Source organism: Vombatus ursinus, unplaced genomic scaffold (assembly GCF_900497805.2).
Source record: "Vombatus ursinus unplaced genomic scaffold, bare-nosed wombat genome assembly UNPS02014778.1, whole genome shotgun sequence".
NCBI lineage: Eukaryota > Metazoa > Chordata > Mammalia > Diprotodontia > Vombatidae > Vombatus > Vombatus ursinus.
In genome coordinates this window covers 35594667-35620491 of record NW_020954556.1, presented here as the reverse complement: position 1 = coordinate 35620491, position 25825 = coordinate 35594667, and the positions used below count along the sequence as shown (strand labels likewise).

General features: G+C 35.8%; 1 protein-coding gene across 5 annotated transcripts in view; it reads left to right on the top strand.

Moving 5' to 3' along the window:
* CCDC85A (coiled-coil domain containing 85A) overlaps window positions 1-25037 on the top strand; it is a 231902-nt gene extending 206865 nt beyond the window's left edge. Inside the window, exons 4-7 of one of the 5 annotated variants that reach the window (XM_027865585.1) lie at window positions 9642-9776; window positions 15612-15731; window positions 20190-20288; window positions 24948-25037. In XM_027865585.1, the coding sequence (XP_027721386.1) occupies window positions 9642-9776; window positions 15612-15731; window positions 20190-20288; window positions 24948-25037 (444 nt within the window). The remainder of the gene's footprint in view (window positions 1-9641; window positions 9777-15611; window positions 15732-20189; window positions 20289-24947) is intronic. The other 4 variants (XM_027865587.1, XM_027865586.1, XM_027865588.1 and 1 more) reach the window with 4 other exon arrangements.
* The last annotated feature ends 788 nt before the right edge of the window (window positions 25038-25825 follow it).

Below are 25825 nucleotides of genomic sequence, written 5' to 3'. Positions count from 1 at the left end.
ATATAGTATAGAATGTTGAACTTAGAGTTGGGAAATTTGATGCTGAATCTTGCTTCAGGTATATCTTAGTTGTGTGACCCAGGACAAGTCATTTGAGAAAACTCAGTTTCCTTAAAGGTAAGATGGAGATAATAATATTTTTATTCTCTACCCCTCTAAGTTGTGAAGCAATTGATCTGTACACTTTAAATGCTATATAAATATGAGTTCTTATTACTGTATTCCCCTTGCTTCCAGAGGTTGAATGTTTTAATCTTCAAAATGGTTCTTTTGACCAGTCATTTGGCAGGGGAAATAAAAGAAGTTATTTCCCAACCAGACTAGTTCATTGCTATTGCTTTCGCTATGAAGTTGGTATGCTTTCTTGAAAGCATAACTATTGGTTTTTGTCATTACCGATGCTACCTCTCATCCCCACAACTGATGCTCCAGGGATCTGGCTGGCTAGGTGATTTCTGAGGTCTCTTCCAACTTCAAGATTCTATCATCTAATATCCGAAGTTCAGCTTTCTCTGTGGAAGGAAAAGACCTGACACGAAACCTTGCACTCCCGCAGCACTGAGACATCTCACCCAACTGTAAATGATCAGGTGACTATCACGGCTTGGCTAGGAAGAACCAAATCATTGTATACCACAGAGGGGGTCTGCATGTGTTTCCCTGGACCCTTGCAAGGTTATCTTCTTCCCTTAGCAAGTTTGTTTTTTGTTTAGGCAAATGTGATTTTACTTCTAAAGAAGTAAGTATGATTTTTGAACTTGCTTTGCAGGCAAATTATCTTTGGAAACCTCTCTGGTAGTTTCTAGGAGTGATTAAATTCTCATTGAATAATCACTTTACCTGAGCACCTGTATACTTTGAATTCGAAATAGGCCATTTTGTCTTCTAACTTAAGGGCTCCCTTGAGGGTCTTGTAGAAGTCATGTACATGACTTTTGTCAAATCCTTTTTTCATTTGGTCTTTTAAGCTACTTGCAATAATAGTAGCTAGCATTTATACAATGCTATAATGTTTTGCAGCACACCCTATATTACCTTATTTGGTCCTCATAACAATCCCATAGGTGTTATTATTACTTCCATTTTTCAAATGAGAAGTTGCGGCTGGGATAGGTTAAGTGACTTCCCTAGAGTCACACAGCCAGTAAGTTTCTGAGGCAGGATTTAAACTCAGGTTTTCTTGACTCCAACTCTAGTGCTCTATGTCACCTAAATACTTTAACCTGGTGGTGTAAGGTCTCCTTTTTCAAGTCTTGACTAACTCTGACTATAAAGATGGTCATTGTTTGCACCTTCATTATTCTTATCACTGTTAATAATCCAAGCTCCCTAGAATGAGTTCTGTACTTACCTATCATTTCCTTTATTTGTCTTGTGCTTTAAATATCTCCTATAGGTGTGGTGTTGATGTTAATGGAAGAAGAGAAGTTTCTGTTAGATTGATTTCATAGACTTACAGTTTCTCATTTAGCAGTGTTTGTGTATGAGACAGAACCCAGTGGGGAAGCTGAGCCTATGCCAAATTAACTTTTTCTGCCATATCACATGAGTCAACAAAAATTGTTACCCAGATATTTTGTATCCCCATCAAAGACCAAATTAGACATGAATGACTTAAGCTGCTTAATGAAGTATTTTGATGAGGTGCACCAAAAATTTCCTTTAGGAAGGAATATGGTTTACTTAGAACCCACTTGTGGCTTTAGTTTGTGGAAATACCTTGCCTGGATGTTATCGTCTGAGATAGTCTAGGGATCAAATGACATCAAATGCCCTACTATGGTAGAAAGTTGCTGAGAGCCTAGTGCTATACACATTGCAGATTTTAACATATTTGTCAAATGAATGATTGAATGAATAAATGAAACGGAAACTAAGCATTTGGTCAATGATTCTGAAATGACTTGAAATTTTTACACTTGTGGGGAGGGCAGGGAGAAGAAGATGGGAGAGCAGCAGTTGGTGGATTGCCATCTATGGAAAATTTCTAGGGTCCTGGGGTCCTTTTGTTCAGCCTGTTTGGGAAAGACCATCCGCTCTTGTCCCTGCCAGCTCTGGGGTCTTATGAAAGATCGAATGTTAGAGAACACAGAGTGATTCTTCTATTTTCTGCATATAGGATAATCAGATGGCTCTAAGTGCTAGCTAAATCCCCGTAGGAAGCAAGTTCCCCTATGCTATTTGGAGCTAAGGATGCCAGTGTCAGGACTTCAATGTGTTCACCAAGTTAATTGAGTTTCTGTTCCCATAACTTTGGATCTACCTACATCTTCTATCATTCTTGGGAGTAATATGAGTTGTGTGAGAGGTACGAAATAGAACCACTTCCAAGTTTTATCTTAGTTTCCTAATAAACAAACTCAGATTGGCATCAGCCATTTTTTTCTGCTGTTATATTATGCTGGCATCTAATTTCCCTACTCTTAGGTCTCTTTTGACACAGGCACTTTACAGGCTTAACACCTAGATTTTTTTTTAGATTTCTCTCTTGGTAAACAACTTTGTAAATATTTACTGTTTGTGTTAGGCATGTGGAAGAAATAATTCAGAAGTATCATACTCCTTTTCTCTAGAGGCCAGTGTCACTAGACATTTTTTTTTGCTTCTAGTGTTTACATTTGGATAATAAATTCTCTTGAAATAAGATAGACATAAATGCCTTAGCCATATTTCCACCTTTTTTGTTCAAATTGTGATTTCACAAGGTATTTGTTATTCTCATTATTAATTTTTCTTATTCTTGCTATAAAGGGGCAAACTATATTTCACATCTTAGCCTTTATAAATCATGCATTTCATTCACTGGGCCTTTTTGTGAGTTGGTTCATATTCTACTTTTTATAATTCTTACCTTTTGATATCATTCATCTATTCTTTTCTATTGGCTTAATCCATCTTTTCCAAGTTTCAACTTGTGTGATAAATATCATATAGTCCCCTCCATCCCCATCTTATTTTTTAGGCAATTAGAAGAAAATTATTTATTAAATATTTTCATTATGGAAATATAAATATTTGCAGATAATGTAAAGGCATTAAACCTCTAAATAGACTCTCTTATTCCTTGCCACACCAAGAAGACCATTTTAAGAAGGTTAGTCAGGAAAAAAAATGCTTCAGCATTATAAAATCCTGGTCATCTATTAGTTGCTAGTGTGAAGACAAAATCCGCATGAAGCATATCAGTCTCCCACTCATTTGAATTCCATATAATGGGGTAATTTTGCAGAATGTCTGCCAATGGTCACAATTCATGATCTCTAGAAAACTTCATTATTCTTAGCACCTTTAATATAGTGTATTCACTAGAAGTCATTCAATACTTGATTCGTAAATTCCCAAATGTAGCAACCTGTTTTCTGCATCCGTTCCTGTGCACGGGCTGCCTCCCATCCCTTAAATGCATTCCATCCTCATCTCGGCCTCTTAGAAGCCCTAGGAACCTTCAAGAAGGAAAGGAAGGAAACGAGAATTTATTAAGTGTTAGCTTAATAACTTTATTAATGTACTATTTATTTATTCCTATTTATATTAAGTTACTAGTCACAGTGGTAAGTGCTTCCTGAGTTATATCTTATTTGATTGTCATAATGACCATGGGTATTATTATCCCCATTTTACAGTTCAGGAAACTGAGGCATACAGAGGTTAAGTGACTTGTGCAATGTCACACAACTAGTATTTGAGGCCAAATTTGAACTTAGGTCTTCCTGACTATAGTACAGGTCCAGTTCTGTAGCACCCTCCTAGCTTCCTTCAGGGCTCATCTTGTATCCATCTACTACGAGAAACCTTGCCTGATCCCTTTAGGTATTAGTGTGCTCTCTTCTTAAATGATTATGCATGTTATATTCCTTAGGAGAATGTAAGTTTCTTGAAGGTAGGGGCTATTTTTCTTTCTTTTTTTGTATATTCAGTACCTAGCAAAGTACCTTGAATATAGTGGGTGCTTTATGAATGCTAGTTGGCTCGGCTCAGTTTGTTAATAACCCATCGACATATCTCTAGTAAGGAAAGCTGTTGCTGTTCAAAGTATTGCATTCCTCGTTGGAAGACAGCATCTTATTGCCTCGGTTTCCGTGTGTGTGTGTGTGTGTGTGTGTGTGTGTGTGTGTGTGTGTGTGTGTATGTGTGTGGTCGCAATATAGCAAGCATAGCCAAGTATTTCAAGAAGACTTTCAGGGTAGAGGTGGGAGGGAGTGTTTGGGTTTTTTAACTGATGATTAACTGATGAGGTGATTGAATCTGATTCAGAATCATGGAAAAGAAAAAAAAATATCCCTGGAACATAGTAGGTGGTATGTAAATGCCATCATTCCTATTTTGTTTCTTCTCCTAGAGCTTTATCAATTCTAGGCAAGTATTATTTATAGCTTTAGCATATGTAAAGTGTATTGAACCACTCAATTTTAGGTGTTCTATTTTCTTGTGGTTTAGAGAACTGACCACAGTTTCTGAGTTTTCCTTGTCAAATACTTAAAATTCATATAAAAATTTCCTTATATAGATCACAGATATTACTCAGGAAAATATAATTATTTGAATACCTCTATACATAAAAAGGGCTGAAGAAGTAGCAAGATAAGAAGCAAAGAGTCTATCATTTCTTCTGCTTCTTCTCCTGAGTATCATCTCTCTTCCTGTGCAAGATTTTGTCACGTCGAATTGTGATCTGAACTCAACTGTTTCAGTTTTCCAAACATATATTTCTCTTCTCTGAATAATGAACAGCTAAATCTAGATTAGTAGGTCAAAATATTTTTCTTGAAAGTCCAAATACAATATATGTCCTGGGTCTTGTGATGGCCTTTAAGTGGGTAGAACACTTTATTTTTTCACACTTAATGGAATACATATTTGTAAAGCTAGGAAAATTTTCAAATTCTCCACCAGATTTTGAATAGATTTATTTTAATTTGGTAAACATGGATTTTCTTATTACAAATCATGAATATCTTAGATTTCTTTAAACAAATATCCAGTAATCTTTTGATCAAGGTCTTATGCAAGTGGGGTTTTTGTAACCTCCAAAAATAAAGACTAAGATGAAAATAGCACAATGCTTTTGGGAAAAAATGGCTAAAATATATATATATATATATATTTTTACCAATAATCTAAAAGATAATACTTATTTGTGGCCTCCAATAAAGAAAAAATTGCTAATTCCCTGTACTGCTTTATCCTAGGCATATAATACATCATGAAATTGAATAGACTGCATCTCACTTTTGGCCAAATTTCAGGACTTATAAAAAATTAAGCATCCTTAAGTGACAGGAAACCACTTCAGTAGATCGATGTTCCAGTTTCCAAAGTTGGCCTCACATAATTGAAGATGGCCTTGGGTTTCTGAATTTTTGCTCCAAGTGCATTAGTGTTTTGATTTTGTTTCTAAGTGGTAAATCTGAGTATTATTAGGTCCTTTGTGCTATTCTAACCAATTAAAAATGGTCTATTCTGCATAGCAAGTAGAAAGCTCAATATAATGGTCTTTCCTTTAAGGAAAACTTATGGATGGTTTGAGAGAAAATTTTATTTAAAAAAAAAAACCTGGCCACTAATGATGAACTCTTTGGCCATGTTAATTTGAGAAATGAAGAATATAAAGTGGTTTACAGCCTTATGAGGCTCAATTCTGCATTTGCAGTACTGGTGGCCGAATAACAAAAAAAAAGGACAGAGAGTATAAAGAATCCCTTCATTTTTAGAGTGTATATAAATATTAACTGAACTGTTGGTACTATACTTGTGAGGTCCTTGTTCAGTGACAAACTAATGGGCATTCTATTAACTTGGGATCCAAGAACTTGTCTTAAACAATTGGTAATTGTTTTTCAATACAATTATTTTATGCATTTAAAAACATTATTTGGAGGAGTCCATAGACTTTACAACACTGTCCAAAGGGTCCCTATCCTTAACATAAAAGATTAGAATCTCTGTAGCTGTTGTTGAGTTGTTCGGTCATATTCACTTCTCCATGACCCCCTGGACCATAGCATGCCAGCCCCTTCTGTCCTCTACTATTTCCCCAAGTCTATCCAAGCTCATGTTCATTCCTTCCATATTCATTATTTCCATGATAATGTCTCTCCATCTCATCCTCTGCCATCCCCTTCTTCTTTTGCCTTTAATCTTTCCCAGCATCAATCTTTTCCAATGAGTCCTATCTTCTCATTATGTGGCCAAAGTATTTAAGAATCCCTATGCTAGAGAAACTGACTTGTGGGTACCATATATGTGAGGTTGTTGCTCAGTGATAATCTTGTGGGAATGCTACTAGATAAGCTAGATAATACCAGTTTTGACATTTGACTCTATAAATAAAACCAGAAAAGAAAAGAAGTCGTAAATAAACAGAAGAATGATTCTCAGGTTCTCCATGGAGAGGCAAGTAAAAATGCCTTTGTCAGAGGCTGGTTTAAAGGAGGAGACACTTGGGGATGATGTAGATGTGTTCTGAGGTATAGGGGAGAAGGAGCTCAGTATAGAAGGCTTCTATTTTCTCAGTAAAAGAGGTCAGCTTCTCTGCTGAGTGGGAGGGCTGAAGGGAATAAGCATTAATAAAGCACCTACTGTGTGCCACAGGTACTGTGCTAAACACTTTTACAGATATTATCTCATTTGTTGCTCACAACGCTGTGAGGTAGCTGCTATTATTATCCCCATTTTACAGTTGAGGAAACTGAAGCAACAGAAGTTTAATGACTTGCCCAGGGTCACACAGTCAGTAAGTTTCTAAGGCCAAATTTGAACTCAGGTCTTCCTGACTTCAGGCTCAATGCTTTAACTACTGTGCCACCATTGAGGGGGCAATGTGCTGGTTAGTGGATAGAATGGGTTGGGATCCTTCTGACATTTACTAGCTGTTTAAAATCAACGACTCATTCTTGAGAGAGCTACTTTATGGCCATGAATCCTACCCTTAATCTTCGTCTGAAAGTCTTACAATTAATGTCCTTAATTTCAAGGAGAGTTGGATGACTAGATTAACAAAAAATAATATTCCTTACCAGGATTCTTTACAACACATTCAAAGTTGACAGTGTAATTTTTATGAAGGACAGCATATATGAAACCCACCATGGGCTCATAGATACAGAGATGAAAGGGACCTTATATCATCTAGTCCAACCCCTTGTTTTTCTCTCAGATGAAAAAAATTGACACCCAGAGAGATTAAGGAGTTTTATCCAAGACCACAGAGGTAGACATTAATGCAGGAACTAAAATTCAAGTTCATAGACTTTGACTAACATTCAGTCTCCTTTCCTCAGTATTACATGGCTTTAGTAGTGGTTGAAATAGTAACAAAACTTTTCTTTTTACGTTCATAAACAAAGCCAGCTTGTTCTAGTAAGACAATCTATATTTTTAAAATGGCACTAGAAATTTTTTTCACTTAAAATTGTCATTTAAAAATTTTTTAATGGTAAACAAAATCTAATTCTTTTGAAGTTCCATATCTCCAACCTGCATTTGTAGAAAAGTGTTGGCATGAATTTGTAATGATTTTAATTTACAGGACTGTAAAAAAATCCTTTATTGGCAGTTAGGATACAAGTTCTGAAACATTTAATGTACTAATTAAAATACTTAAAATGACCAGGGACAACAACGAATAAAACATAGGCTAAAAACAACTTACTGCTGACAATCTTCAAAGATTTATGTTGCCATTTTTCTGTAACAAATATTTAAGTGCCTACTGTGTGCAAACTGTTGCCTTCTCCCCACTCTTATCTCTTGTTATATTGCAGTAATTTCATTAGATCATCAATTTAGAACTGGAAGGAACTGTAGGTATTATCCATCAAGTTCAGTCTTCTCATTTTACAGATGAAAACTGAGACAGAGAAGTTAAATGCTGTGCTTAATATCATAGGTAGTAAGCGACAGAGTCAGGATTTGAACTGGGGTTCAAATTTACACATTTCACTTGGTGAATAAATGATTCCTTCTTATTTTAAAACTTAATTGCTTAGTTGTTTTAATACTAAAGGAGAAATCATAAGAGATAGAGACCGAAAACCTACCAAGTTATGATTCTCACAGCTGGAAATCTTCCACAGCTAATGTGAAAGACTTAGAAGTGCCTATAAGTTTTATTTTTTATTTCTGATGATGATATAAGACGATATGTTTTAATGATGTAAATAACCATGTGTCATCTGACAACTTGATGACTATTTATAAAAATGACCGGAATGGCCACACTGGCTGGAAATGGAAAGTAGATTGATTCAACTTTGTCACATTAACACATGGCAAATATAGCTAGAGTGAAAAAAATACAATTCTATCTTCCTGTATCAGTATAATATACATGTCTTCCTTTTTACTCATTGGGTAGTTAGTGTTAATTTACATATATAGTAAAAAGGGCTTACTTGTCACTACTGTTTAGTATGAATACCTCAGAACACTTAACAACATCCTTTGTACTCCCCTGTTCATCTTTAGTACTTTACCCATAGAAGTTATAGAGTGATGGGTGCTATTCATGGAAGAGAAAATATTTTTAAGGAAATCCAAGCAACAAGAAGTAGAATAATGTTCTCAATTTTTCAAAGGGCTTTTTATTTTTTTAGATTTTTTTTGAGGCAATCAGCGTTATTGACTTGCCTAGGGTCACATAGCTAGTAAGCTTCTGAGGCTGAATTTGAATTCGGGTCCTCAACTCTATCCAACTTTACCACCTAGATGACCCTCAAAGTGCTTTTGGAAAACATTGCCAAGTCATATTTAAAAACTCATTGTCTAGATGGTCTTGATTGTTCACAACCTGTGTGTATGTTTTGTCGCCATGATTCCCCTAGCCTAAGGATGAATGTGTTTCCTGCTCTCTACTTTTTGGGACCTAATGCTCCCACTGGAGAGCAAGATGAAGGAAATCGTGTGTAAATTAGTCCATTTGGCTGTTTATCATGGATACTGGGCTCCAGATAATAGTAGAGGAGAAACATGGAACTCTAGGCCAAGAGTTGTATTTTTGGATTTTCTTTGCAATTCAGTTAAATATGATCCCTCCAGCACCAAGTCCATCCAGAAAAATGGAAATTTGACCGATGCATAGACATTTTGTATGTCTTCTATATGAAATGGAAATTTTAAAATGTAATGGCATCTCCATATATAATCATGCCACTAGATAAGTGAAGGAAATAAGAAAATGTATAAATTTTAATCACATTGATATGGACACTAAAAATATCACTGAAAACTTCATATGGTCATTACAAAAATCATTCTTCTATTTAAAGTCTAACAAATTATTAACACTTCTGAAATTAAGTAGATTTGATTATTTTAAAGTATTTATAGTAATTCACTACCTATAACATGCACAGCTGATAACATATTAATTTTACGAATTGGCCTCAAACATTTTTTGTGTTTCTTTTTTAACCTATGCTTTAAATCTTCAAATCATTTAGCAGCAGTGCCTTTCACTAAAAGTACACAACATACAGGATTTCAGTGCTTTTAATTTTTTCTGTCTAAAGGTGCGTGTTATAGGCTTGCCTTTATATGGTAACTGTGGTGCTCATTATTAATATATTTGTTCTATATGATCTGTTAAAACTTGGGACACAGTGTATTTCTGAGTGATTGTACCATATTGTTCCAAATATAAGGAAACCCAGAATAGAAGGCAACCTCCAACTAGAAACAGCTCAAATATGGAAAAAAGCTGGGGGTCCAGAGCCTGGCGGGTCTGGCTGTGGTGGCAGGGGTGCCGAGGAATAGGAAGATGCCTGCCCGCTTTCCCGGTGAGTGAAGAGGGCTTATTGGCCGCAGTTGCTTTTGCTTAATTAGATTGCTACTGCTACTGCTGCCATTGTTGGAGGCAGAGTTATGTTGGGGGGTGGAGAGAAATTCCATGCAAATGGAGTGGATGGTATTGGATCTAACTCATGGGGGGAGGGGGACAGAGGAGACACAGACATTTCATCTTCTTGAGAGATGCTACCCTTCATGGATTTTTTAGAGTTTGAGGATGAAAGTTGATAATTTCAGTTGTTCAAGAAAATTACCATTTTGAAACTTACTCTAAAAGTAGTTAAATGTACATGGATATGGATTTCCATAGCTTTGCAGACAGCTCTTAATGATTTCCATATTTTCCCCAGACTATCCTATATTGATAGCTCTATAGAGATAATAAATTCCTCAGTTGTTACATATATCATGAAGACATGCAGAACTAGAATTATGAATAGGCTATTCAATTTTGATTGAGACCTTTGCTTGATTATAGAAGAGTTGCCTTTTCTTCTTTTTGTGGGGCTGTTAGTTTGCACACTAGAACTTAACATAGATATGTACACATACATACATAAATATATTAGGTCTTGTTACAACAAACTTTAAGGGACGATCAAATACTTTCTTTTTAGGAGTAATATTTCACTGTATTAAAATACATCATTGATTGAGGCTCAGAAATGTAATAATACAAGGATTTTCTTGTAACAGGATTGGACTTAGACATTTCTTCAAATGTCATTTCGCATCTACCAAGATGTAGATTTGGTATCTTTTCATAGCAGATTAGTAGGAGCTAAAATAAAATGCCATTTACATATAAAATAAAATGCCATTTACAATAACTAGAGAATTACTTATTCTAGCAGGCAGCTAGATATCTCAGTGGACAGAGCTCTGGGCCTAGAGTCAGGAAGATCTAAGTTTTAATCTGGCCTCAGATGCTCACTAGCTGTGGGACCCTGGGTAAGTCACTTAACCTCTGTTTGCCTTAATCCAATAGAAAAGGAAATGGCAAAGCGCTCCAGTATCTTTGCCAAGAAAACCGTATATGAGGTCACACAAAGTCCAGATGTGATCAAACAACAACAAATAAGTTTGTAACTTTTTAAATCACTTAATTATTTTGGACACCTCCTGGAAAGTCAGAAAATATGAAACTGATCCTTGAATTTGGTAATTTTTCATTGGAGAGGCCAGGAATCTTGAGATAAATTTGGAATTTCTAGTCACCCCTGAACTATTTTTTCCCTACAATAAATTCTAAGAAATGACTTCTCCCTTAACCTTTATTTTAAAAAGAAAGAGAAGAAGAAAAACAAGATAAACAGATATAACTAATCCTGGAACTTTTATTTTTCAAAACGTTCAAGCTTTTAGAGAGTTTTGGATGTAGTCTATGTAATCTAATAGAAGGGCTGAACTTAAGAGTCAGAAAATTGAAATTTGTGTAACATTGAATAAGTCACTTAATCTCTATGGTCTTAGTTTCCTCTTCCATTACATAAGAGGATTGGACTAGATGGTATCTGGAAGGTACCTTCAGATGAAATATTTATAAAGAATTCAGCACAGTGCCTGGCACATAGTGGGCACTGTATGAATTCTTATTTTCTTCCCCTTCCCTTCCAGTCTAAAGTCTATTAAATCCTTACTGAATTTTCAAATCTCCGTAACCTCCACTCATTTAGAAGACCAAGGATCCATGACCCTTTAGAGAGCCTACCAAAACTAACATGCCCTATGATTATTATTAATTTTTTAAAAATTTGACACCGGGTCTTCTTATCTCACCCAAGCTGTAAGTGTAGTGGCCACTTATGGGCCTGATGATTGGCATGGAAGCTTTCATTTGCTCTACTTCTGATATGGGCCAATTTATCCCCACTTCAGCAACCTGGTGCCTCCATCCAAGGAGCTCTCTACATTGGTGCCAGATTTAGTGTGAACATCTAATCAGTTTCAACCATATTGTAGCTCCAAGGATCCAGGAGGCTCAGAATCCCAGTTGCAATTTCCCAGTAGTAGGAATTATAGGAATGCACCGGCACCTTTTGGTCTATAGTGTGGGATGGTATAGAATAAGGAAAAGATATATAATCCAAAAATTGCTGGATATTAGAGGTATAGTGCTATATGGGTGTAAGATTTTTGGATGTTGTTACAGTCTCAATAATATATACAGACTATAGCAGTCTTTGAAAAAAGTTTAAGAATGAATTCTTTATCATATCTGAAGAGGGTCAGGTTCCAGCAGGGTGTCCTGGACTTTGAGAAAGGAAACAGAAGGTGCCATCAAGGGTACAATAACCAGTAGACCAGACTCCCTGGGGGAACATTCAACACAGGGACGCACATGCATAATCCTAACTGAAATAGATACCCAGGGCTAGCTGACCATCACAGCACTGCTACTGGGCTGGACTGGGCCCAGGTTACCTCCCTCCTTCTTCCAAGCACTACATGGTTTTGTACATAGTATGATCAGGGTTTGTTTTCAGACACATGGTGAAAGTTCAGTTTCTCCCTATTCAATATAGGTACAGACCTTAAATAGCTCCCAAATGGCAAAAGCTGGTGTACTCTTCAGGGAAATTAACAGTAGCTGCTACTTGTTCATGCCTATTACTCAGCTATACTGCCTTCCTTGTTCTGCTAACAAATCCTCTGAACAATCCATAAGGTTTGGGACAGCTATGTGGCACAGCAGATAGAGCACCAACCCTGGAGTCAGGAGGACCTGAGTTCAAATCCAGACTCAGACCAAACACTTGACACTTCCTAGCTGTGTGACCCTGGGAAAGTCACTTAACCCCATTGCCTAGTCCCCCCCTCCCCCCAAAAAACAAAACCAAACCAGAACAAAAAAAAAACAGTCCATAAGGTTGGGTCACAGGTCTTGTGGGGAAGGAGAGCATCCTTTAGATAAGGGGTTCTTAACAATTTTTTGTGTAATGGAGTCCTTTGACAGTCTGGTGAAGCTTGTGGATCTCTTCTTGGAGTAATGTTCAAATGTACAATAAGATTACAAGGGAAAACAATTATATTGAAATACAGTTATAGAAATAGTAAAAAAAGAAATGAACAAGTTCATAGGTGGCAGATTAAGAATACCCTGCTTTAGAGGGGGTAGTACCATGGAACCAGGGTTGGAATTCTGCTGTGACAATGGGGGTAACATACCTAGATACCTTTTCAGTTTTAGAATCAATTGTCCTCTTCAAGAAATGAAGGCATCCACCAAGAAAGGCAGAAGAATCTTAGAGTCTTTAAAAAACGTGTAGTTAAATCTTAACTATAATAGGAGATTATTATAATTTTTTGTGTGTGTGGATGGGTGTGAAGGGACCCTGGTTTGAATTTCACCTATATTAGACAATATCTAGTACCATGTAACTTTGGTAAGGTAGTTTTTTAAAATGATCAGTCCTATGTCTCAGGTACTGATTATCTGTGCTAAAGGGGCATACAAGAGGAACCAAAAATGAAAACATTATACTTTCATAGCAGTCTTTATTTTAATGTGAGGGGTTATATCAGGGGTTCTTAACTTGGGTTTGATGAACTTAAATGGGGAAAATACATCTTTAATTTTCAGTATAATTGGTTTCCTTTTCAATCATATTTTATGCATTTAAAAACTTTATTTTGAGAAAGGATCCATAGGTTTTACTGGGCTGCAAGGGGGTACACCACACACACACACACACACACACACTTTAAGAACCCATGTTTTGGGGGACACTTGGGGAGAAAGGCTAATGTGGCTCCAATATTGGGGGTGGAAGCAGCAAGAAATGGAAATGTCCTTGATTGATTTGTTAGATGCCAAAGAAAGCCTCCAGGAACATAGGAAGAGATGGGGGAGTGGGGTGGGTGGGTGGGTGGAAGTGGGAATCTAGGTGTAGAGTATAGACAAAACATAGTGTATAGATAAAAAATGGCATAAAGTATAGAAATTCAAATGTAAATAAATTGAAATTGTCACCATATGTTCCAAGAACATATATAAAGCCCTTACATAAATTGTCCTGTTATACAACTACTCCCTCCCTTCATTCCGGAACATGTCTGTGTGTAAAATTCATGCTGGTGCTCGTATCTCTTCAGGCTATATGGGCATTTTATTGCACTTACCAAAACAACCATCTGCTGTGTGGTTTGGGGAGAAGAGTATTGGATCTGGTAGCAGAGAACATGTACTCATGTCACTTAATTTCTCTGAGTCTCGGTTTCTTCATCTCTAAAATAGGGGGAAGGGGTTGGACAGCTCACTTGGTAGTCTCTATCCACCTCGAAATCTATGATCTTTTAAGGTAGGGATTTGTAACCTTTGTGTGTGTGTGTCATGAACTCCTTTTGACAGTTTGGTGGAGCCTATGGACTCCTCAGAATAATGTTTTTAAATGCATAAAATAAAATGCAGAAGATTACAAAGGAAATTAATTATATTGAAATATGGCTATCACAACTGAACAACAACAACAAAAAACCAAAAAAGTGCACAAACTCCAGGCTCTAGTTGGTACTTAACAAGGGAGCTAGCATCACAGAATCAACTTTAAAGGAAGAGTTGTTTATTAGTCTTACCCTAGGACTTGGAAGAATCATGTACTCACTGATCGACTGAAATAAAAATGAGCCTGAGTCTTTCCCTGGGGAGTGATGGCCTCTATAAAAGAGAATGGAAAAAATTTCCAGCAGACACTAGTTCCAGAGGCGGCAGGCCATTGCTTCTCTTATCCCTCTCGTTGTCTTATTACTTCTCTGTAAAATGAGGGGAATGGAATTCAGAGGTGTCAAATTCCTGGCCCATGGGCTGCTAACTGTGGGGAAACTCCCAGGTGCACCTGAATCTGATTAAAATATAATTGGGAAATGTGTAACAAAATAAATAAATATACACCATAGATAATGTTATTTTGGGATTTTCTAAGTCAATACATGGCTGGCAGGGATCTTTTTCTATTTGAGTTTGATACCTCTGGACTAAATGTCTCTTATGAGTTTTTCTAGCTCTAAATACAATGATCCCATGAGCATTTCTTCCAGTCCTCCCTATTAAAAGCACAAGTTTCTAGAAAAATGATTCCTTGCTATCTGGCAGAGTCAGACTCTGGCCATCATGGGGAAAACAAATAAAGTCCCTACCTCCAGTTATTCAGCTGCAAGATAAAGAGCCACAAACCCAAACACATGTTAGGGAGCTCCTTTGTCTTGGTTTCTTTTCTTTTTAAGGCAAGAAGAGGAGACAGGAGGTTTTTTCTCAAAGAAAATAGTGTGATGCTTAGTTAAATCTGAGAGGGGGAAAATATACCATTAAAGTTTTTTTCCCTCCAAGTAACGCTTTGTAACAGACCCAGTTCTCTCAATACATAAAAAATATGGCGTGTATGCATTTTTCTGAAAAGTGTATAATATGGCATTTGACTTGCTGACTTAGCAGTTATAGCTGAGCTGTGGAGCAACTTATGAATTCCCTGTTTTAGAGTCACTTCAGTTTAAAAAAAATCCTTGAAATGTTCTTAATGGTCATTCCTTGGGGGGTAACTGTACTCTTTGGTAAATCAGAAATGGCATTTGGAAGTATACAAAAATGAGTCATTGGCTTAGTATTCTTATTTGCCGTGCAAAAAACAAGTATATTTTAATGAGAAGAATTAATATAATTTAGAAACAAGCAAGAGCTGTGGGTTTTATTTTAACCTTTCTCAAATGAAAAAACAAAAAAAACAAAACTCATCCTTGTTTGCCAGGAAAACTGAATATGACAATGACATCTGCTTAATTAGTTATAAACGACTTTTGTTTAATAACAAAGTTGTTGATTTTTTACTAAGGGTCCTTTTAGGTTGCCATCAGGGGCTGATGGGAATAACACTTCACCCACCTCTCCAGCTAGCTTCAGCGGACATACCACACCTTCTCAGCAACCTGAACCAGTGGTACATACTCTTAAGGTAAACAACAGCACACAACCATGCATCTAGAATCTCAGTTGTGTTTGACTTCTTCCCACAGTGTGATTTCCTCTCACAGTCTTGCTGTATCCATAGATGTTTTTCCCTGATATTTTTATTTCTTTCTGTTTAAACATATTAATTTTTGAAATTATTTTTTCAAAGATGAGTGTTTTTCTGAATAAGAAGTTTTGGCTTTGGAGAGTTAATGTGTAATCTCCATTGTTATATTTCTGTTACAAGTAATGCTATCCATATGTACATGCATCAAAGTCAGTCTGATGTGCATATACATATGTATGTGTAAAATATTGTTATTTATATGTGCAATGTATGTAGCATGGATGTCTTCAGATATCAGACTTTGAGGTTTATCGAAATGTGACAACACATATTTTCCTTCCTTCATGCTCTTTAATCACTTATTCCCCATTCCTGCCCCATATGACAAAGAATTTTTTTTAAAAAAAATCATAACCAAACAAAAGAAAACAAACAAAAACCCTATCCAAGTGGGGATACCAGATTCATAAATGGTTTGTTTGGCATTTATTTGGAAATAATTTTTTTCCAATTTTATTTGGAATTTATTTGGACTTCCTTAAAACAATAAATTACATATAACAATATGCAATAACATTTCATAAGTTTGCAGTTAAGAATATATGAAAATTAGGATGTTAACCTTTGTTTTATTTGGGGAAGTAGGGGGGGTGTTGCAGCTGCTAAGCAAATTAATAATGTGACTATTGCTTTTGATATAATGTTTATACAAATACATTGTTTTAAGACACTGGTAGAATTCAGCTTAGCAAATATTTATTAAATACTTGATTTGTGCAAGGCACCGTTCCAGGTGCTAGGGATACGGAGTCCAAAAATCCCCTGAAAATGGATTCTGAACCATAGAATAGCATCTATTTATGGTACAGTCAATGAAATTGCAGGCTTAGAAAAGGCCAGTAGTGGATGGCTGGTATTCTGATATAACAATTTCAGAATCATTCTTATCTGTTAATCAGGAGACATGTACTAGGCAACACTTGTCTTGTTTCTTTTATCATACTTCAACATTTCAAGAATCTCAGATTCCCTTGGCATAGTACTCTCTCCAGTGATATAGATTGGAAACTTTCTATAATAGAGAGCTTCAATGGCTCAAAAATTTAGATGCTGGCAGCTATCGTGGTGATGAGCCTCTGTGAATTTAGCTAAGTTCCTTGTTCACAGACACACTTCTTCTCTGGACCCATACTTAAAGGCTTTCAAGCTTGATAAGACTTTTTAGACTTTACTCTCTGCTGGCATAACTCTTAGGAGGCTAGGATTACTTTTATGCTTGGATGAGGCACCAGGGCAGAATTTTTTTGGGGGTTCATTTGTGGTATGCACTTGAAAGTAATAAAACATCATCAAAATTATATAATTAGTCAGAATTAGTGAATTTGTTTTCTAATGATAGGTGTTATACAAAAACCTTAAGATTTCTTGATACTTTGCTTGAAATATTAGCGACCTTAAAGGTACCAATTGAATAGGATTAAATTATGTCCCCCAACTACTTAATGGTTTCTTATTCTGACTTTTCTATTGACTCACAGTGTGGCCTAGAGCAAATCAAGCTTTCTCTCTGTTTTACTTTCCTGAGACATGGAAAAGGAAGAATCAGCCTTTCATTTGCTTTAAGGGTTTTGCTAAGAGTAACAGATTTATTATTTTTTGAACAGGTGAAGATTTTCCCAAAATCTTCCACATCATTATACTTGTTCTCATCAGAATTAAAGTCTATCATAATGGAATAGAGAAGCATCACCCATGGCATGGATACTGCAGAGCAGTGAATGATTCCCCCAGAATTTATATTTGGTTTTGGACTACATTGTATAATTTGTATTTGGCAAAGGTTTGCCTTCCTAATTAAGTTTTCCTTGAAATAATACTAAATTCCTAAAGTGCATACCTGCTAATACCAGAATTATACTGGGTTATATTCAGAGTTTGTTCTCCATATCATAGATAATTCCCAAAATGGATAGAACTACATGTGGGTAATTAAGAGGATTCTGATTTTCTTTGAGATGGCTCAAGAGATCTTTCTGAAGGCAGAGATGCAATTATAATATACTGTGGGGAAGTAGAACCTTGGCATCAAAGACATTGTCCTAGGTAGTAACATTCTAGGTTACTGAGAAGGTTGCTGATCTACCTTATTGGAGGGAATTTTTACCACATGACTTCTCCCTGATGCTATACAGATCCAGAATCATTCCTCCCCTACCCCCAAACCCACACCAAAAACTCACCTATCTATATGCTTGGTATATATTTGTCCACTGACTGTCTGACAGACACCATGCTAAGTGCATTACCATTTGGATGCAAATGTGAAGGTTGTATTTTGCTAATAGTTTATTAAATAAAAGCTATCTGAAATACATTTTGGAAATACAAAATATCCCATAGAGTGTAAACTTGGAAGAGTTGTGTTCACATACCTTTAAAAAAGCAATGAGTTTTTCCTTCTTCCTTTCAAAGTATTTGAGAGTCATTTAGTCTGTTGTATTTTCAAATGTCCAAGATCACAATTTTTTAAAGGGTAGCATTTTTAGTATTGCAAATTTTAACAAGTTTCCTAATTCTGCTATGATTGGAAACTGTTAGTGTGTACTAATTTAGGGGTAAGGAAAGAAAAAAAGGGCATTTTAAATTTTCCTTATAATTAGTACACTAATTATCATATAAAATTTTATCCCGAGAGAGTAATTTAGGGAAACATTGAGTATGTTATATAATTATATGTTATAATTAGCTAGAGTACTTATTTCTAAGTTATTGGTTGGTATCTATACCGAACAATGAATTACTTTTATTGAATAACTGAAGGGTTTTGAATATGGAGTTTATTTTCTTCTTTTGCAAGAAGCGTTTTGGGAAACACAAATGTGTGTCAGCATGTTCTAAAGAAAATGTTTTTTATTAAGTATTTTGATAATTAGGAATATACCCTTATAGAGATACATAAATATGAAAAAAGTTGCCATTTGGCAATTTCTGCTTTTAGAAGTCATCACACTAGAGCTGATCTGTCAAGAGTTTTTCTTTTTTCCTTCTCAACAAAAATAATTAGAATTATGGCCCTAGTTCCTCATCTTCCTCCATATCCCTAAGGGTTTTTTTTGCTGATTGACCTCAAAAGGATCTCTGTGCCTGAATGAGCATGATGGTGGGAGTGTGGAGGTGAATGAGAAATTAGCCCCTTCATAATGATGCTATAGTCATTTCTTGCTTATTAAATGCATGATAGCTATTAATCAGAGCTTCAATTCATTTAGTAGAAATTAACTGATTTGAAGTACACTTCTCTGGGGTGTATTACAAATCAAATAGGTAGGAGAAGAGTGTCATACACTGTGCCCTTCAAGCTTTCTATGAATATTCACTGAGCAAAGATAATAATTTTATATAAAAGTAAAAAGAATATGAACAACTCTTATCCAGTATGAGTACAGATGTCAGATTTTCATTTACTTTTTTGATTTTTTTCTGCATTAAAGAATCAGATACATATAAAGTGGTTTATGTTTCTGAATTTCCATGATATAGTGTTATAATTGGATTGCTCACTATGGGGCTAAAGTTATATAAATATCAATGCAATGTCGGACTTTGCACAAATGAACTACTTCATGCCCGGTTCATTTATTTCAGCTCTCCTATTAGTCATTGTAGATTATGTGGTTGTAGATTTAGCTGTGGGAATTAGTATCAATTTTGGAGAGACAGCAGACCTGAATGCATTGGAAATATTATTGTCCAGCACTGGAATCACATAGTTTTAGGAAAATATTTTTCCTATGTTTTATAAACTCCATAAGGCATGAGGTGATGTTCTAGGAGAAAAACCACATCCACCCACCCACCCACACTCAACATTAATGGAGACTGACGTGTATCTTAATGGAGCTCGTAAGTATACCTTCCTGGGTTGTGACAATGCCTAGGTCCCTAGTGGGCATAGACTCCCATCTCCTTTAGCCAATCCTTATGTTGCCTGTGTCCATGTAACATACAAATGAAACAGTCATGGGATAAGATTATTTGTGTTGATCATTATGACAATGAGGCATACAATAATAGATAGTTGCAAATGGTTAATGCCACCAGGTTGTCTTTTTGATGAAGGTAATGATCAGTTTAGTTATTTTGAACATTAATGGAATAGAGTTTCTATGTGTTATCCAAAAAATTGCAGAGATCAACTTATGAGTAATTGATTTACAAAATTGTACAGATATGTACTCAGAGTGTGTGGGTTTCAAAGCCTTTGATTTAGGCTACTTTACTATGAACACTACTTACATATAGAGGACCAGTGGATTTCCTCAATGTTTTTACCTATCCGTAACAAACTAATTCTTTTTTCAGATGAAATTTATTTTTCTTTCTCAACAAATCCAGGTCTTGGATGTTCAGGAAAATATAGATCATCAACAGGGTAAAGAGTATGACCATGACCTTAGTGAGACAGAAAAAGCTATAGTCAGAGAAATGTGCAATGTAAGTTTTATATGCTTAATTATGTATTCTGTATTGAAGCCTCATCATAACTAAGTTATTGCTCCACGAATACCTATTTTTTAAAAAATGGGGACAGAATGCTTTTTAAAATTTTATATGAAAATAAAACCAGTTATCCTCTGTTTCATCTGCCATTTGACTCTGGAGCATTTATGAAAATACTAATCCTATCATAAAACATTTAGGTCAGAAATGATTTGCAAGATCTGTATGCTAGAGCCATCTATGAAATTTTCTCATTATCTCTTCAATTGATTATCAAATAATATGGTAATATGCCATGGGGTAATAATCATTTTATTTCTCTTGAGCAAAATTTTTAATAGTGTTTCTCTTTTGTAATTTTTGGCAGCTCCTTGTTTAGTGATGAACATATGTTTTTTTAAGCTGATATTTTTCTGATGCACTCCTGTTTAATGTTATACTAAGAAAATTATCATTATCTTCATAAATATTATTTTCTAAGTCCCTCATATAAAAGATACTGTGCTTCTATTCAAAGTCTTTGTATTTACTCTGCAGGAGTTGACACACTAACTCATCACTACTATGAATCTATGTGTAGATGTAAAGGTAATTAAATATATGTAAGTAATTATGTAAATTAAACAAAAAAAGGAAAACAGTAAGGATCTGTCTTATTTTCAAGATGCATTTTATATGTATTCATTGATGTAGTAGGGATTTTTTTAAATCTCAAGCAACAGCTTAACGCTCAGTCATTTTAGGTGTGAAACATACCATAATTCTAAGCAGGAATAAGGAGATAAAGGAATTTATGAAAGTGGTACAGGGAATTTGATAGAAGATTATTTATGTTAGAGGAAAACGTGGTAGTTTTTTAATGAAGTATTGGTTTAAACTTTCCGGAGAGTGTTTTTCCTTTCCATCTTTTCATTCCTTTTAACTTTAGAACTGCTTAGAAGTATAATGCAAACACTCAATTTATTGTGGTGAGATTTTGCCAGCCCACCTGTATTCCATGTGTCCTTGGTCCTTGTTATATGGTAAATAAAAAGAATGTGTGGCAATTCCACTGAACTTAATGGGAGTTTTATATTTTCTGGGGGAGAGAATAGGAAATTACTATCTAATTCTCCTGTCAATTGTGGTCTTTGGTTGGCTATTGTGTTTGCTCTTTTTTTTCCCCAGTGTTTTCCAAGCCATTTGCTTGCATTTCCTATCTTTTTTTGTTATTATGTTAAAGAAATATGGTCATATCTTCCCTTGCTTTGCCTTCCCTTCCATTCTCTTCCCTTCCCTGAGACTGGATCTGCCTATCTCTCCAAGGCTGGAGGTACAGCAACTACTCATTGGCCCCAATCCCACTACTGATCAGCACACAAACTTTGATTTGTTCCATTTCTGATCTGGGCAGGCTCACCTTTCTTTATGTATCCTGATGACTTTTCACTCTTAGGGGCTCATCATATTGGTGTCATACTTAGAATGGATACCTGGCCCGCTTTAGTGCTACTGTAGCTCAGAACTCCTGACCTCAAGCAATCTACTAGGTGCAACCTCTTGGTAGAGCAGACATTATGGACACGTACCACCAATCTTAGCCATATATTTTATATATTTTCCTAGATACTCTACTGTTGCCTTTTCTAAATCTTTTCAAGTGACCCTTCTCTTTTTTCAATTTAATAAGCATTCTTACCTAGTAATGATGATGCTTTACCTTGATAAACAAATTAATCAGAAATTACTAACAATAATAAGACTATTAAAGCTGAAAGGGGCTTGAGAGGTCTAGTCTGATTTTCTCATTTAATAAGTGAAGAATTTGAAGCCCATGAAGGTGTAGTGACTTGCTTAAGGCTCATGCAAGCTAGTGGCAGAGCCAGGTCTAAGACCATGGTCTCTTTCCTCGTGTTGTGCTCTTTTCACCATCCCATTGCTACGAGTCTTGGGATTATAGTTTCTCTTCCTAGAGAATGCAAAATAGTATCTTTCATAGAGGGCAACTTTCCACCATAGCTGTTGCTACCATTTCTATCTAGAAAGATGCATCATGATGAAAAACTTATTAACCTTAAATTAAAGGGTTTGGGATATTCACCATATTTACTGATAAAGTCAGTTAAATTCTGAGCTGGGGTAAATCAAGTAGTTTGTTGTCTTACTTTGTGATAATTTTTAAATGTTTTAAAGCCCAGTTTATTAGTTTCCACCTTAACATGAAAGACCCATGCAAAGTGACAGTTTCTTCTTCCTATTTATGATATATTCTTTTCTACACTAATCCTCTGTTGTCACTTATTTCTTTTTTCCTTTCAGCTTTTTTCTTTGTTTTTATGTCCTGATTTTGATGAGGGAGGCCCAGAATTCACCTTGACATCTTTTGAAACTAGATCACATTTATAGGTCAGATTGACAAAGAAGAATTGATTAAAACGAAAGTAAAATAGGCATCACTGGATTTAATTGTATGAATGCTTAGCAAACTTAATGAGGCCCAGGGAATAGACTGACGACCCAACATTCAATACAGTAACATTATTCTTTGGTTTCATAATGATTTTCAGATTTATATTTTATTTGGTTTAGGTCAGAGGTGGGGAACCTGTGGCCTTGAGGCCACTTGTGGATTTCTAGATCCTGGGGGGGGGTGGCCTTTTGACTGAGTCCAAGTTTTACAGAACAAATCTTTTTATTAAGGAGATTTGTTTCGTGAAGATTGGACTGGGTCAAAGAGCTGTACTTGAGGACCTAGAGGGCCACATGTGGCCTTGAGGCCACAGGTTCCCCACTCCTGGTCTAGGTTATAACATCAGTTTTAGTGGTCCTTCTGTGAGCAAATCACCTAGTCTTTATACATCTTCATCTTCCTGTCTGTAAAATGGCAAAAATAATATTCATAATCTTTATTCATTGACTAATCGCTATATGATAATATTAAACCTTTCCTGAAGAACACTACATGAATAAAGGTATCACTATTTAAGAAATAGAAAACCAATTTTTAGTGGTAACCTTAGAGCTTCAGAAATGTTAGGTAGGCCTTATCAAGTTGCTAACTCCATGTCAGTAGGATATGTCCAGTGGATAGCCTCGGTGACAATCTCAAAGAATTGAATATCTACAGTTGCATTGTTCTGTGAACCCCAAACGTGTAGACTATTGCTTTCTAATCATCTTAGCTTATTATTTTTGGGCCCTTGGTTCTAATGTAAAAGACATATTTTACTCAGTCCTAGCATTTGGGAGTCTCCTTAAACCACACAGTGCTGACCAAATTAGGGCCATCAGTTTGTAACTTTGGCATAGGTGATATCCCCAGCATATGTAGGGAAGAACTTAGGGATGGAGATTGCACTTTAGGTTGTAAGGCCTCATATAACTACCCTCATCACTCTCAGCAGGATCACATAGAATCTATTCTAAAAGATAAGCATCTTTACTTTGATGAAAAATCAAGACAAAGAGACTGTGGCCTCTTAGAGTCATTTGTTATGGTGACTATCTTTGTTTTCAAGTTGGGGATCAAGTAGAATATCTAACCCACTGAGGTAGCATATTGAATTGATCACTCCTCTATATAATTTCTCTTTAAATATTTGAAAACAAAATTATAATTCTCTTCTGCCAAATGCTGTAGTATGTCTAAAGAACCATCATATCTGCTGAAAAATAGAAGTTAATATTTGCCTTGGTTCTGTCAGCATTATTGAATTACTTAGACCTATCTGAAAGCAAATAAATTAATAACTTGTTTTCTGCTTCTTTCTAGAATAATTCAATTAAGAATTAAACCATTAGAATATTATCCTTATACTGAAACTCTCTTGGAGACAAAAAGGGTTCTTGATGTTACATACGTATATACATACACATACATGTATATGTATATATACTCTCAATGATGGAAAATTATTAATACTGAGGGCTGAATTTAGTAGTATTACCAGTCTGTATTTCTGCTTTTCAAAATCCCAGCTTTGCAGTTGTTTCATTGTCTCATTAAAAGCCTTCTCTCTCTCTCTCTCTCTCTCTCTCTCTCTCTCTCTCTCTCTCATCCACCATTGTATTTTCTTTTCAAGGCTATCATGAGTTTACTCTTACCTTTGCCTTTTGAGTTCTTTTGATTTTGCCAATCTGAGTGATCTTTGTTTTAACTACTAAGATTTACAAAAACAGGAGACGTTAACTCTGGGTTGGAGTGGGGAAGAGGCAGTGTGGTGGAAGGAGAGAGTGAAGTCAACCTTATTAACAAAATATTCAAGCCAACATAATGTTATGAAGTGAGAATTTGGCTGAGTCTTGAACCAAAACACCCATTCCTTTTTTTTAAACAAATCGATTGCTTTGATTTCCTTTATTAGAAATAATATATTTCATTGATACAGTAATATTATGGTAGTTTTGAAAGAAGTTGTCACATCAGCCTTTAATTTTGACTCATTTGTTAGTAAAGCATATGGTCTCATTTGCAAAAATATCTTGGTTCAGTCATTTAAATGCTTCTCAGGACATTTCACTTTGTATCCACTCAAAATCATTATTTTTTTAAAGCACATTTTATCCTCAGTTCTTCAACATGAATGTCTAGCATTTACCTTGAATCGTTACAACAGAGTACTGGACTCTTGTGAATGATTACCACTAACATCTTTGTTCTTTTACTTCTTTTAGGTTGTGTGGCGGAAACTTGGAGATGCTGCAGGTTCTTGTCCTGGAATTAGGCAACATCTGTCTGGGAATCAGTACAAAGGACCAATGTGAGAATCACTCCTGAATACAAGATTAGCACTGGTGGCGGGAAAGAAAAGAAAGCATGATTTCCACACACCTGGACTCATGGGGGTTAATGATAGGGTGGTTGTGTACCACATCTATGTCTTCTTTGAACACTTCAGTACAGGTCCCCTATGCTACTGGCAATTTTGTGTTTCTTGCTTCACTATATTCAAGTGCAGTCTCTGAATCATGACATCACTAATTTGTTATCCTACAGATTCTTCAAGATCTTAGGACAATTTGAGTTTTTCATGAATGGAAGATGTTCTGGTAGTACTCTAGTGATTTTGACTGGTGTGACATAATAGTCACTTGCTACTATGTTATGTAGAAGCTAAGAAATGTTGCCTTCCAGCTTCCAAAGTTTGGAAACTAGGCCCCATCTCACATGTACTTGAGTATATAAAATGCTAGTTGCTGGTGTTTAATTGAAAGAAATGGCTAGATTTTCTCCCCCTGAATCATTCAATATTTGTATTGAGGTACTAAAATTATCTCACAAATTCATTTTTCCAACTAGTAGTGTAGCAAAATCCCTGACAGAACTTGTCTCAGAACATGGTTTCTGGCCAACTGGGCAGGTAAGCGCCTTTTCCCCTCCATTTTGATAACACAGCTTGGAGGTGACCAGTCTCCTGGGCCACTCCCCCATCAGCATTATTACTGAAAATTTGCAACTTCAACAATCACATTACTTTAATGGTTTCCAGCTGTGAGAAAATGTTGATTTTTTTTTTTGACAATTTTGTTTCTAGAAAAGCAGTTATATTTAA